This window comes from Nomascus leucogenys, chromosome 14 (assembly GCF_006542625.1).
Source record: "Nomascus leucogenys isolate Asia chromosome 14, Asia_NLE_v1, whole genome shotgun sequence".
NCBI lineage: Eukaryota > Metazoa > Chordata > Mammalia > Primates > Hylobatidae > Nomascus > Nomascus leucogenys.
This window is the reverse complement of record NC_044394.1, coordinates 56,089,897-56,105,821: the sequence shown is the minus strand read 5'-3', so window position 1 is coordinate 56,105,821 and position 15,925 is coordinate 56,089,897. Positions and strand designations below refer to the sequence as shown.

Below are 15,925 nucleotides of genomic sequence, written 5' to 3'. Positions count from 1 at the left end.
GCTTTTAAGAAGGTAAAGGAAACATATGAAAGAAGCAAAATTCCGTTGTTTTTGATGCCTAGGATAGGAAATAGAATGTTTCTAGTTGGGACTGGGCACAGCAGCTAATGCCTGTAATCCCACCACTTTGGGAGGCCAAGGTGGGTGGATCACCTGAGGTCGGGAGTTTGAGACCAGCCTGGCCAATATGGTGAAACCCCACCTCTACTGAAAATACAAAACTTAGCCAAGTGTGGTGGCGCACACCTGTAATCCCAGCTACTCAGGAGGCTGAGACAGGAGAATTGCTTGAACCTGGGAGGCGGAGGCTGCAGTGAGCTGAGATCACACCACTGCATTCCAGCCTGGGTGACAGAGACAGATTCTGTCTCAAAAAAAAAAAAAAATGTTTCTAGGTGGAATACCACTGTGGGCCTGTTTTTGGTTATGTTCCCCTATAGCCTAGCTCAGCTCATCCACCCCTAACTTTGGTGTTAGGGTTGTTTTACTTCTCTTTTGGTTTTACCGTATCTGTATGTAAAATGGAACAGCAAGAAAATACCTAGTTGTCTAAGGAAAGGTCAGCTCTGCCATCATTGGTTGGAATCCCCCAGGAGGAGATGATCCCAACAGACTCAGGGTCATAGTCTGGCCTCGGTGTTCCCGAGGGTTTTCGAGAAGCTCTTCTGGGAAGCCTGTGGGCATGGTCAGGAGACAGTCTCAGGGTTTGCCTCAGTCAGGGCATCAGGCAGGGTTATAGTGTGGACTGAGTATCTGACATCCTGTAGATATATGGTCAGAGGGATGGACTACTTTGTGTCTTCAGCTTCTGAAGTCTTCAAAGCCGTCTTCCAGTTCTTAGAATTAGGTCAAATGGAAAAATCTGGTAGGATGAAATGAATGTCAGAGCAGGGCATGGAAAGGAGAGTAGAAACTTTATCAGTGTACTGTCGAGAAGTGTGAATCCACGATGATTCTTGATTCTTTGTGGCTGGAAGCTTATAGAATCTTCACTGTCTATGGTGTTCTGCAGTTTTACAGTGATACGCCCTTGTGTGGGCTGCTTTCATCCACGAGGTATTTTTGGTGGGCATTTTCAATCTGGCAATTGTCTTCTTTGATTCTGAGAACTTCTCTTGACAACTTCCTCTTTTCCGTCTTGTATTTATCTTGAGCTATGATTTTATTGAATGTTGGACTTCCTATTTTGGTCTTCTGACTTTCTTATCATTTCTCTCCAGTTTTCCTCTTTGTCTCTTTTTCTCTTTGGGTTGTGTGTATGTGTTCAGTTTTTTAAGATTTCCTTATCTTGGTCGTCCAACCCTACTATCCAGTTTTTCCTTTCTGCTACCATATTTTTACTATCTAAGAGCTCTTTTGTTTTTAGAATCTTCCTTTAAAAAAATAGTAAAATCCTGTTTCTGTGTCTCGGATATAGTATTTTGTCTTAACTTTCTGAGGCTATTAATGACAGGTTTTTTTCTCTCCTCTGTGCATGGTCTGTTTCTTCTAAGTTGCTTCTTCCTATTCTTTGTTTTGGTTTTTCTATTTCATATTCAGATGTTTATTAATTCTTAATTTTCTGCTCCTCTTTAACATTGTGGTACTATGTAGCCAGTTGGAAGCTCTGGGCAAGTGGGTGGGCCTTATCAATTTTGACTTAACCATTGGATGATTTTCATTGTCTCTTTTATTGGGGGAAATCCCTCTTGTCAGTATCTTGAGGTCTGTCCTCGAGAGTAAGCTCTAGAGGAACGATGGCAGGGAAGGGCCTTTTCCTGTGTCCTGCTTGAAGCATGAAGGTCTTGCTGGTGGTATTCTGGTGGCTGAGTGGTGGAAGAAAGCTTCATTTATTGTGCACACAGCATTTACTATGTGTATTGTCACTTAAATCCTCAGTTTTCTGTACAGTACATTTGTTCACAACTGAGCGTGGTTTCTCCCAGTCCAGGGAGCCTCAGTTTACCTCCTCTAGAGACTAGACCTTTGGCAGCTTGAAGAGGGGAGAGAGATGGTTTAGGAATCTGCTCCATAAACAGCTTCCAGCCAGTTCCCTATTCTAGAGACACCCCTCTTCGTTATCATTGCTTTTTGAGGATTGTATTCTCTCTCTTTTTTTTTTTTTTTTTTGAGGTGGAGTGTTGCTCTTTCACCCAGGCTGGAGTGCAGTGGTGCTATCTGGGTTCACTGCAAGCTCCGCCTCCCGGGTTCAGGCCACTCTCCTGTCTCAGCCTCCCGAGTAGCTGAGACTACAGGCACCCGCCACCGCGCCCAGCCAAGTTTTTTTGTATTTTTAGTAGAGACAGGGTTTCACCGTGTTAGCCAGGGTGGTCTCGATCTCCTGACCTTGTGATCCGCCCGCCTCGGCCTCCCAAAGTGCTGGGATTACAGGCGTGAGCCACCGCGCCCAGCCTGAGGATTGTGTTCTCAACTTCACCTTTCTTTTTAGTTTGAGATCAGGCTTTCTTGGGTCTGCTGAGGCAGTACTCACTTGTTCATCTACTTTCAGAATTTTTTTTTTTTGTTATCATGTCTCCCCTACTTTATCCTTATGAGTTTGTCTTTAACAAATTTTTTTTTTTTTTTGAGACGTCTTGCTCTGTTGCCCAGGCTGGAGTGCAATGGCACAATCTTGGCTCACTGCAAGCTCCGCCTCCCGGGTTCACACCATTCTCCTGCCTCAGCCTCCGAGTCGCTGGGACTACAGGTGCCCGCCATCGTGCCTGGCTAATTTTTTGTATTTTTAGTAGAGACGGGGTTTCACCGTGTTAGCCAGGATGGTCTTGATCTCCTGACCTTGTGATCTGCCTGCCTCAGCCTCCCAAAGTGCTGGGATTACAGGTGTGAGCCACTGTGCCTGGCCAGCAATTTTTTTTTTTTTTTTTTTTTTTAAGACAAGATCTCCCTTTGTCATCCAGGCTCTGGAGTGCAGTGGCACTATCTCGGCTAACTGCAGTCTCAACCTCCTGGGCTCAAGCAGTCCTCCTGCTTCAGCCTACCAAGTAGCTGGGACTACAGGTGTGTGCCACCATGCCTGGCTAATTTTTGCATATTTTGTAGAGACAGGGTTTCACCATGTTACTCAGGCTGGTCTCGAACTTGTGAGCTCGAGCTATCTGCCCTCCTCGGCCTCTCAAAGTGCTGGGATTATAGGCGTGAGCCGCTGCATCCAGCCTAACAATATTTCTTTAGCATGGTTTTAAGAAGGTTTCAGGAGGGAACAAAATGAAATCTGTCACCTTAACCCAGAAACTGCTATGAGAAACAATACATAAGGTTTTAAATGTATATTCTGTATCTTTTGGTTTGGATCAGATATTTTAAGAAATATGTGTAAAATATGTGTAACTTTTTTCTTTTCTTGCTCCCTTACCTCCCAAACATCTAGTCATGGTATTCATTGTGCCGTTTTTTGTTTTTGTCTTTGTTTTGACATTTTGCTGTTGAGGTGGTTAACACAGAAACCTTTGTCAGCAAGGTCATTCCAAATGGTGAAATAACTGTAACCACATTTTTAAAGTTTAAAGTTTACTACTCTCAGGAAGCTGAGGCACAGGAATCGCTTGAACCTAGGAGGTGGAGGTTGCAATGAGCTGAGATGGCGCCACTGTACTCCAGCCTGGGTGATGGAGTGAGACTCTGTCTCCAAAAAAAAAAAAAAAAAAAAAAGTTTACTGCTGTGTTGTCATTGTAAGTGGAAATTCAGTCATGCTGCCTGTCAGGGAGCCCGGTGCTTGTACTCTGTATAGACATGCAGCAGTTAGCAGGTCACGTTCACACAATCTCAAGTGCCCTCCTGAAAGGAGCTCATAGTCATCAGGATGGCTGGGAACAAATTAGGAAGTAAGTGAAATTTAGTCCATGCTCCAATTCTCCCATTCCTGTGCCTTCCTTCCTGTGCTGCTTGTCCTCACCCTTTGGATATTCACTCTCACTGCCTCTTTCTTTCCCTGTGCTGCCCTTTTTGGCCAGATAGAGACCAAAGGTGTCTTGTCCACATACAGAAAAACCTTGACATCTTTAAGGCTCATTACACAGTAATCAGTGGTATAGGTCTTAGTTTCAGAGACCTGTAAATAGAAGTAGTTGTGATAAGTTAGTAACAGCCAAGAGCAACATTTATTGAGCACTTCCATGTGTGCCTCACAGTGTCCTAAGCATTTTATGTATTTTAAAATTAATCCTCCCAACAGCCCAGTAATGCAGGTACTATATTTTTAATTTTAATTTTATTTTTAATTAATTAATTACTTTTGGAGACAGGGTCTCACTGTCACCCAGGCTAGAGTGCAGTGGCATGATCACGGCTCACCGCAGCCTCAATCTCCTAGGCTCAGGCCATCCTCTCACCTCAGCCCCCCTAGGAGCTGGGACTACAGGCATGTGCCACCATGCCCAGCTAATTTTTTTATTTTTTATTTTGAAGAGGTCTCACTGTGTTGGCCAGGCTGGTCTCAAACTCCTGGGTTCAGGCAATCCTTCCACTTCAGCCTCCCAAAATCATAGGGTTACAGGCCTGAGCCACCACGCCCTGCCTTGCAGGCACCATTTTTGTCTGCATCTTATAGATGAAAGACTAAATCTCAAAGAGGTTAAATAATTTACCCTTGATTTGCCCAAGGCCCTGTGGCTCTTAGGAGGTAGAACCTGGAATTTTTTTCAGAATGTGTTTTATAAGAGTATTTTCAATACCTTATTTTATACTGTAGTCTAGTTTTCAAACCATCTTCTTGAGAAATCTGCAACTTGCATTGTTTTAGCTGTTAAAACCAGTGCTTATAACTTGGGGAGAAAGATAGTGTAATGGTTTCTGTTATATCTGCAGTGAGTATTTATGAAATCTTTAAAGATTTGAAATAAAGGCGTTTTTAGAAAATCTAAACTAAGTGGCAATTTCAGAAAAGTTCTGTTTCCTAATATATCACTATCAGTCTACGAAACAACATTCAGGGAAGCAAAATATGTACTATTTGATAGTTACATAAATGCAAACCTTTGAAATCAGGTGACTCAGATGACTTTTTAAATACCTGTGGGTGAATTTTTGATACATTGTCGAGGAAATCAAGTATTTTATTTTTCTTAGTGGAACAGTAAAATACTTGTTATGTTTGTCAATAAAACTGTTCATTTCAGTTTATTTGCTTTAAAAGCTATAGTTGTCATTCAAATTGCCTTTTTTGATGCATAATAAAGTGCACAGATTTTAAAGATGATTTCAGGCAAATAGGATATCTTTTTCCATGCTGTGATATCTTGAGTATTTTTCTATGTAAAATCAAGTAGGAAACTTTAAACATAGTGATATGTGTCAACAATTTTGACAAATCTGAAAGATTTTACATCTTTTATGAAAATGAGATTAAAATAATTTCAGTTTAACTGTACCTTTGTGGTAGATTATATGTGGACTCCTCATGATAGTTTTAAAGCCATGTAGAATTTTCACGCAGTTTATAGTACGCAGAGGTTTTAATTGTAATGTTACCAATTTATAGAAATTAAGTTTTCCGTGATTGCTTTTATTTAATAAGTGCTTAAAAATATGTTATTTGTATAGATTAGTGAAGCATATAATAAAAAAAGGTTCTTATACATGAATTTATAGTCCATCTGAGAAGCCAAGACATATTCAGCATATAACTTAGAGGCCAGTTTTCATTCATTATGTAAGTGGGCCAATCTTTCTTAACTATTGCTTTTATCCTGTCAATCCTTTGCTCTGAAATTAGGACCTACCAAAATAGAAATTACCAGATTAGATTCGCATGTTTTTCTGTCACTCTCCATTCTAAATAAAATTACGTGAACACAGCATTGTATTGTATTTTTTTGTAGAGACAGAGTCTCACTATGTTGCCAGGCTGGTCTCGAACTCCTGGGCTCAAGCGATCCTCCAGCCTTGGCCTCCCAAAGCGCTAGGATTACAACAGGCATGGACCACCACACACCTTTAAACAGCATTTTAAAAATCTGTATTCATTTTCCGAATGAACTAAACTATGCTTTTAAATCTATACAGCTTTCTACTCCCCATTCTAGGTACAAACCACATACTAGCTTACTGACTTCCTGTGCCTGAATTCCTTCTGTCCACGTTCAGTTCTGTATGTCCAGCAGACTCCTGGATGTGTCCGCAAAGCAGGCACCTCAAACGTGTTTAAAACCGAACTCATCATTTCCCCCCATTAGCTACTCTTCATCCAGTGTTCTCATCTTAGTAAATGGGATTACTGTCCCACCAGCTGCTCAAGCTAGAAATATGGGAATAAACTTTTTCCTTTATTGTTTGTTATGCCTTTAAAATAAATATTGAATCAGTTTCTCTCCATTCCCACTGTCCCTCCATGATACAAGCCAGTGTCATCTTCATTAGACTAGTCAGTCACCCCTAAAGTGGTCTATATGTAACCCCCTACCCCAACCTTCCAAGATTTTCTTTTTTTTTTTGAGATGGAGTCTCACTCAGGCTAGAGTGCAGTGGCCTAGTCTCGGCTCACTGCAACCCCCTGCCTCTTGGATTCAAGCGATTGTCGTACCTTAGCCTCCCCAGTAGGTGGGATTGCAGGCGCCCGCCACCACACCTGGCTAATTTTGTATTTTTAGTAGAGACAGGGTTTCACCATGTTGGCCAGGCTGATATTGAACTCCTGACCTCAGGTGATCAGCCCACCTCGGCCTCCAAACGTGCTGGGATTACAGATGTGAGCCACCATGCCCAGCCATAGCTGGATGATTTTTAAAACAGCCATTTTGATCAAGTCTCCTTTTCCTTAAGTTGAAAAACCTTTTAATTACAATTACTTCCTTTTGCCCTTAACCAAAACTTCAGACTCTTTAGCACAGATCCCTAACTTTGTACATTTAATTATCTTGCTTTCTAACACTGAAGACAACATAAATAAAAAGCAAACCAAAGCACCTAAAAACCTCTTGGCTAACTAGCTCATTCTTGAGGTCTCAGCCTATTTATGCTACTTCCTAGGGCTTTCTTTGCCTGCACCCCTTTCTTTCCCTGAACCCCTTTTTCTCTTGCATCCTGAAATACTACTTTTTAAAACACCCATCCTACCAATAGTGTTTTTGTTTTGTTATGTTTTTTGATACAAGTCTCACTCTGTCACCCAGGCTGGAGTGCAGTGGCACAACCTCAGTTCACTGCAACCTCCGCCTCCCAGGTTCAAGTGATTCTTCTGCCTCAGCCTCCCAAGTAGCTGGGATTACAGGTGCCTGCCACCACACCCGGCTAATTTTTGTATTTTTAGTAGAGATGGGGTTTCACCATGTTGGCCAGGCTGGTCTTGGACTACCGACCTCAGGTGATCCACCTGCCTCGGCCTCTGAAAGTGCTGGGATTACAGGTGTGAGCCACCGCGCCTGGCCTAGTTACTTGTTTTAAGGTAAATATTATACACTTCATAAGGTGAGGAAAATGATGACAACTATGTATATTATACCCATGAAGTGCTGGTACTACTCTAAATACTTTATATATTTTAATTAATTCTAACAACAGCATCTTCCAGGATATGTACCGTCACCCTATTTTTCAGATGGAGAGACTGAGGCATAGAGTTTTAAGTAATTTATCAAAGATCACACAGCTACTAAGTGGAGGAATTGGGATTTGAACCCAGGCATTCTGGCTCCAGAATGTGTGCTCCTAAGCACTACTTGGGCTGCTTGACCAAGAGCTTAGGACCTAGCTTTTGTCTTTAATTGCTGAATTGCTAGTTGTATCAATTTCCTGTGGCTGCTGTAACAAAGTAGTATACAAAAAAAAAAAGTACTATAAAACTGGGTAGTTTAAAACAGTAGAAACTGATTATTTAACAGTTTTGGAGAATAGAAGTCTAAACTCAAAGGTGTCAGCAGGGCCGTGCTCCCTCTGCAGGCTCTAGGAAAAAAAATCCTTGCTTTTTTTTTTTTTTTTTGGCCTTTTCTAGCTTCTAGCACCCCAAGTGTCCTTGGCTTGCTGGCAGCATAATTCCAATCTCCCTGTCACCATCTTCTCAAGACAGCCTAGGTTTTTCTATCAAGCACCTGACAGTTCTTCCAGCCTCTTCCCATTACCCAATTCCAAAACCACTTTCACATTTTTGAGTATGTTAACAACAGCACCCCACTTACCATACCAAAAGTTGGGAGTTTCCTAGGGCCACCATAACAAAGTAGCACAAATGGGGTGGCTTGAAAAAATATGAATTTATTGTCTCACAGTCCTGGAGGCCAGAAGTCTGAAACCATGAGTCAGCAGGGTTGGTTTTTCTGGAGACTCTCAAAGACAATCTGTTCCATGCCTGTCTCCTAGCTTCTGGCAGTCCTTAGCATTTCTTGGTTTACAAACAGACACATCACTCCAGTTTCTGCCTCTATGCTACCTTCTTTTCTTTTTTTTGAGACACAGAGTCTCTGTCGTCCAGGCAGGAGTGCAGTGGCACGATCTCGGCTCACTGCAACCTCCACCTCCCAGGTTCAAGCGATTTTCCTGCCTCAGCCTCCCAAGTAGCTGGGACTACAGGTGCATGCCACCATTCCCGGCCAATTTTTTGTATTTTTAGTAGAGACGGTTTCACTGTGTTAGCCAGGATGGTCTCCATCTCCTGACCTTCTGATCTGCCCGCGTTGGCCTCCCAAAGTTCTGGGATTACAGGCGTGAGCCACCACGCCCGGCCCATTACCTTCTTTTCTATGTGTCACCTTGGGTCCTCTCTTTTTCTAAGGATACCAGTCATTTGACTTAGGGGCCACCCTAAATCCAGGATGATTTTTATCTCAAGATCCTTAACTAATTACATCTGCAAAGACCCTATTTCCAAATAAGATCACATCCTGAGGTTGCAGGTGGACATGAACTTTGGGGACATTATTCAACTCATTTCACTAGTGTTCTTTACTCTTCATTTCTATGGGTTTGTTTAGAAACGAAACTTGAAACTTACTGTGAGTCATTAACCTTCTACTTAGCTAGCCTAGGTAAAAGTCAAAGAAGCTTTAAAATGTAGACATATAATATATATGTTTGCTCTTAATTATATTTTTAGCAAACCTTTTCTTGCCAGTCTGTCTTCTCTTTGCCCACCCTATGAGTCCTTGAGAATGTGTGCCGAGTGGTAACTTCAAGGAAGCCTGGCCAGTTTGGGTGAGCCTGAGGAACATGGTAGGCCTTGTAAGAATCAGAGCTTCTACAGAACCACATTATAACTCCAAAACCAAATATACATACATAATGTATATTTATACGCAAAGCTGTTGTCACTTTTACAATGAGGACAAATAATTTCGATTATATAAACTGTATATAGGCCAGTAACTAAGTATAAAAAAACAACTTTTAAGCCCAGTGCGGTGGCTCATGCCTGTAATCCCAGCACTTCGGGAGGCCGAGGCCGAGGCGGGCGGACTGCTTGAGGCCAGACGTTCAAGACTAGCCTGGCCAACATGGCGAAACCCTTTCTCTACTAAAAATAAAAAAATTTGGTGGGCGTGGTGGTGTGTGCCTGTAAATCCCAGCTTCTTCAGAGGCTGAGGCATGAGAAGTGCTTGAACCCAGGAGGCAGAGGTTGCAGTGAGCCAAGATTGTGCCACTGCACTCCAGCCTGGATGACAGAGCGAGACTCTGTCTCCAAAAAAAAGGCTGGCTGCGGTGGCTCACACTTCTAATCCTAGCACTTTCGGAGGGTGAGGCAGGTGGATCGCGAGGTCAGGAGTTCGAGACCAGCCTGGCCAACATAGTGAAACCCCGTCTCTACTAAAACTACAAAAATTAGCCGGGCATGGTGGCATGCGCCTGTAGTCCCAGCTACTCAGGAAGCTGAGGCAGGAGAATCGCTTGAACCCGGGAGGTGGAGGTTGTGGTGAGCCAAGATTGCGCCACTGCATTCCAGCCTGGGCAACAGAGTGAGACTCCGTCACAAAAAAAAAAAAGGAAAAGAAAAAAGTTAAATAAAACAGACCAAAAAAACCCCCAACTTTTCTTTGAATGGATTAGCAGGTATTCACTGTTTTGCTACTTTATGCTTTAATGAATTTATCTTTCTGTGGCTTCAAGAAGAAAAATGTTAGGTCAGTGAATACTGGATAGGTTGAGTATCCCTTATCTAAAATGCTTTGGATCAGAAGTATTATGGGCTTTGGAATATTTGCATTATACTTACCAGTTGATCATTCCTTATTTATTTATTTTTTTGTTTGTTTTTGAGACAGAGTCTCGCTCTGTCGCCCAGGCTGGAGAGTGAAGTGGCGCGAACTCGGCTCACTGTAGGCTCCGCCTCCCGGGTTCACACTATTCTCCTGCCTCAGCCTCCGGAGTAGCTGGGACTACAGGTGCCTGCCACCATGCCCGGCTAATTTTTTTTGTATTTTTAGTAGAGACCGGGTTTCACCGTGTTAACCAGGATGGTCTCGATCTCCTGACCTCGTGATCCGCCCGCCTCGGCCTCCCAAAGTGCTGGGATTACAGGTGTGAGCCACTGCGCCTGGCCAGTTGATCATTCCTAATCTGAATATCTGAAACGCTCCAATGAGCATTTCCTTTGTATGGCATGTTGGCACTCAAAAACTTTTGGATCGTGGAGCATTTTGGATTTCAGATTTTCAGATTAAGGGTACTCCACCTGTATCCTTTTATTTATCTATGATTTAATATAGGCCTTCTTTCTTCAGAATTACTGAATGACTTATTCCTGGAATGCTGCTAAATTTTTATTCATTTATTACCTTAATAATAATATTTAACATTTATTGATCACTGATGTGCCCAGGCGCTGTGGTAGATGCCTTGTCATTATACCTTTAAGTCTTATAGTGGCCTGCAGGCAGGTTTTATTATATCTTCATTTTACAATTGAGGTAAATAGAATGGCTTAGAGACTCAGAGAGGTTGTGTCTTGTCCACGTCCACATATCTTATAAGCAAATGAGTGTATTTAAAGCCAAATCTCTCCTAAAGCCCAGTTCTTTCAGTTCCCTCAGTTTGCCATTGAGTAAACAGGAAAATCAGGCTCACTCTCATTGAGTGCCTCACACATACTCTTGAATTCCTTTTGAGTGGGGACAGAAATACCATTATATGTGTTCCTCTATGTCTAGTCCTAGACATTAATTTGCCTGTTTAAGTTAGTGACCATCTCTGTTGAAGTCTTTAACTCCATTAAAAGTGAATGGAACCTTAGGAGAGTTTTAGGCAGGAGAGGAAGCTCTTCTTCTCTCCAGTTTGGGCTTCGATTGTCCAGAAGTAAAGAAGAAGGATGAGATAGTATTTGAGATAACTCCTTCAAAAACTGGAACTTAGCAAAGCATTTACACCATTTTGTTAGAAATATTTCTAAACTATATTATAAAGTTAGCTGGGTATCGTGGCACATGTCTGTAGTCCTAACTACTTGGGAGGCTGAGGCAGGAGAATGGCTTGAGCCTAGGAGTCTGAGTATGCAGTGAGCCACGATGGTGCCACTGCACTCTAGCCTGGGCGACAGAGTGAGACCCTGTGTCTAAAATAAATTTATTTTATTCTAAAATAATTCTAAATACATTCTTCTCATCATATGGTTACATTGATGATCTTAAAGTGGATTGAGATGTAGCTGAAACTGGCTTCCACAAAGTACTCTCACGCAGTTCTGAATTTTGAGGTCATTGTTCTTTGTGTCATGTTTTTTAGGTATCATTTCTCAGAGTAAATGAAGTTTGAGTGAGACCTGCAGGGTTTTCTTGTGAGCGCCTATATTGAGTTTTAGTGCATAAGCTTTGTTTTAAGTTTTCACTGGGTAGATGAACTGTCAGATAAGTGGCATTATGTCTAACATATAAAATATTTCCCTCCATTTTTAAACAGAGAAGAAGATACAGAAAATGAAAATGAAAAGAAGATTTGGTACTACAGCACAAAGGTCCAACTTGCAGAATTAATTGACTGTCTAGACAAAGATTATTGGGAAGCAGAACTCTGCAAAATTCTAGAAGAAATGCGTGAAGAAATCCACCGACACATGGACATAACTGAAGACCTGACCAATAAGGCTCGGGGCAGTAACAAATCCTTTCTGGCGGCAGCTAATGGTGAGAGGGGCATTTTCTCATTTTATTTTTGTTAAGTCTGAGCTAAACTGTTGATATGAAATCACTGCAAAATTCGAAAATAGGTTAAAATTTTCAAGTACAGTCATGCATTGCTTAATGATGGGGATACATTCTGAAAAATGTGTCATTTGGCAATGTCATCATTGTATGAGCATCATAGAGTACACTTACACAAACCATACACCTAGGTTATACGGCATAGCCTATTGCTGCTAGGCTGCAAACCTGTACATCATGTGACTGTACTGAATCCCATAAGCATTTGTAGCACAATGGCAGGTATTTGTGTATCTAACCATATCTAAACATTTTAAAAGGTAATACGTGTAATCTCATGGGATAACCATCACATATGTGGTTCCTGGTGGACCGAAACATTGTGCAGTGCATGATTGTGTGTATATTTTACTTTAGTTCTCCATATTTCATTTTCCCAAGAGAACCTTGTTCATTCCACCATAAATTAGGGATGGTATACATTTTAGTGTTTTATTTCTGCCTTGGGTCATTACTGATATTCCCCAAAATGTTAGTTTCTTTCTTTAATTCAAGTATCTATGAAACTTTTTTGGCATTCCAGTTTTTAATTTTAAGAAATAATATTCTTTTTGAACTTTTTGCCTTTTAAAAAAAACAACTTTAAATTTTAGAGTATTTTTAGATTTATACAAAAGTTGCAAAGATAGTAGAGGGTTTTCATATATCCTGCACTTGGTTGCCCCTGTTATTAACGTCTTAGATTAGTGTGAGATATTTGTTACAACTAATGGACCAGTATTGATACACTGTTACTAACTCAAGTCCATACTTCATTCAAATTTCCTTAGTTTTTACCTGATGTCCTCTTTCTGCCTCATGATCCTGTACCACATGATATTTAGTCATCATGTTTTCCTCTAGATTGTCGGTTTCTCAGACTTCCCTTGTTTTTGATGGCCTTGACAGTTGGGAGGAGTAGTGGTTAGGTATTTTGTAGAAAGCCCTCATTATGGGTTTTTCTCATGGTTAGCCTAGGTTTATGCATTTTGGGGAGGAAGACCACAGAAGTGAAGTGCAATTCTCATCTTCTTATCAAGAGTGCATGCTGTCCTCGTGACTTATCACTGATGATGTTAACCTTGGTCCCTGGGGGAGGCAGTGTTTGTCAGGTTTCTCCACATCCTCCCTCATCCTCTCAAACCCCCAATACTGTACTTTCTGGAAGTAAGTCACTATAAACAGCCACACTTAGCGGGTGAGGAGTTATGTTCTACCTTCTTGAAGGGGCAGTATCTACATAAATTATTTGGAATTTTTCTGCACAGGAGATTTGTTTATTTTTTCAGGCATTTATTTCTATGAGTATACATTCATGGATATTTTATACTTACTGGGTTATAATTGGATATTTATTAGGTTATAATTCAGTGTTACCTTATTTATTTTGTTACTCAACTCTTTATTTTTTTAAGTTATAAATACATATATATCTCAAAAGTTTAAATAGTATAAAGGGTATGCTGTGAAAAATGAATCTCTCTCCTTCATAATCTCCAATCTGACCTTCCTTTCTCCGGAGGCAATCATTATTGCTATATGTTTTTTTGTCCTGCCAGATGTATTCTGTGCATGTTTAATAAATATCACCTGTGTTTTCTAATATAGCCATCCCTCAGTATTCTCAGGGATTGCTTCCAGAACCCTCTGCAGATAGCAAAATTCGTGGATGCCCAAGTCCTGCAGTCAGCCCTGTGGAACCCGCTGATATGAAAAGTTGGCATTCCATATCTAAGGGTTCTGCATCCTGACAATACTGTGTTTTCAATTTGAGGTTGGTTGAATCCAAGGATGCAGAACCTTTGGCCACAGAGGGCCGACTGTAGTGCCTTTTAAGTTTTAACTTAGATAAAATTATTAGGTAAGATTCTGCAAGTACACTTTTAAGTGCCTGGTTCTGAGTTCTGCTCTTCTGCATACATTATCTGCTATACATATAATCCTATTAATTTTCCCCATTCTCCATTTGCTTAAAAATAGAATGTTTATATTTAATAAAGATACCCAGATAGCTGTATCTAAGCTTGTTCTCACATATTCTACATCAATATTCCTGTGAATTCATGCATATTTTTGGAGAATGATAGGCTCTCACATGTAAGTACTGTTGGGCACAAATATACTTTGTCTTCAGAAAAAAGCATTCTTAGTTACCATGAATTATATTTATTCATATTTGGTAGTTGGAAGTATTTCTCTATTAGATCTGTTTAGAAAAATGTGTAATTTTTTTATTAGAAAAGTTTTAGTGTTCAGAAGTCTTTGGGGGATAAGTAATTGCAGTAACACAATCTCTGTCTTACTCTCCCCTCCATATAGATCAAATCATAGGAAATTTTATTAATTTCAGCCAGCTTACTTACCCCCTTAATTTCCTTTTATGAATCATGGCATTAAAATAGACAAATCCCTTTTTGCTATCCTGTGTTTCAGTACAACAACAGAGAACCATCTTCAGTCCTCTAAAAGGCAATGTGAGATAGGATTTTATAAAGTACGTTGAATTAAAATATTTTCCAGAATAAAAAATAAAAATAGAAAAAACTAAAAAAAATTTTCTGTGTATTAAATTATATACACAGTATAATCATAAATAAAAAACAAAGTCAAAACAGGAATGGACAATCAAGTGTTAAGTGGTGTGATTTGGGGGAATGTAAAAACCTAAAAATGTTAATATAGGGGAATTGATAAATTTCATTATGAATTATCATGTGATAGAACACTACATATTGGAGAATTAAGTAAAGCACCATGCAAAAACTGTGTGAGATACTTAAATTCTTCTTCCTCTGAATAACCAACTGGATCAGGTTTTATCATTAAAAAATAACCAATTAGCATAGTAGAATTGTAGTTGGTTTCCTTTTCATATTTTTTGCATTTCCTACAATGAGCATGTTATAGTTCAGTATGATTCAGCATGTAATGTACTTTTAAAAATTAGTTAAACCGGCAGGGCGCAGTGGCTCACGCCTGTAATCCCAGCACTTTGGGAGGCCGAGGCAGGCGGATCATGAGGTCACGAGATCAAGACCATCCTGGCTAACATGGTGAAACCCCGTCTCTACTAAAAATACAAAAAAAAAAAAAAAATTAGCCGGGCGTGGTGGCAGGCACCTGTAGTCCCAGCTACTCGGGAGCCTGAGGCAGGAGAATGGCGTGAACCCGGGAGGCAGAGCTTGCAGTGAGCTGAGTGAGCCACTGCACTCCAGCCTGGGCGACAGAGCAAGACTCCATCTCAAAAAAAAAAAAAAAAAAAAAATTAGTTAAACCTTTTGTAGTAATGGAGAACAACAAAGAGAACATTGAGCTTTAGGCCACAATATATTCTTAGAAAGTTAGATTACTAAAATTTGTGTGCTGTGAGATTGCCTTGCAACCTGCAGTTATCCTCTTAGTACTACATGGAGTACATGGAAATAAGGTGAGTTGTACCTTGGATTTAGTGGTGAGATCTGGACTCCAAAAATGACATAAATATTTTTTTCTTCCTTCCTTTTTTTTTTTTTTTTGGCGGAGGTGCAACATCAACCTGGTACTGTAGGAGGAGGGATTCACAAGAATTGAAAATTGTTGGGGAAGAGAAGGGGACACTGACATTTTTGGGTGCCTACTGTGGGCCAGGTGCTCAACTAGGTGTTTTACAATTCCTTAATCCTCTCAGCAACTTTCTAAGGAGTGTATTGGTAATGAATTGAACAATCAAATAGAAGAATTCCCCATTAAAACACCAGTCCACCACTGTTACCTTTATTCTCTCTGGTGACTAAAATCTTGGCTGTGATAGTCAGTTTAGGACCACCCAGTCCAGGTAAATACCCAAAAT

At 40.6% G+C, this 15,925-nt stretch overlaps 1 protein-coding gene across 10 annotated transcripts in view; it reads left to right on the top strand.

Annotated features, from left to right (window-relative positions):
- BPTF (bromodomain PHD finger transcription factor) overlaps positions 1-15,925 on the top strand; it is a 158,799-nt gene that overhangs the window by 29,449 nt on the left and 113,425 nt on the right. For all 10 annotated transcript variants that reach the window (XM_030827051.1, XM_030827056.1, XM_030827052.1 and 7 more), the window contains exon 3: positions 11,816-12,039. In XM_030827051.1, coding sequence (XP_030682911.1) covers positions 11,816-12,039 — 224 coding nt within the window. The remainder of the gene's footprint in view (positions 1-11,815; positions 12,040-15,925) is intronic.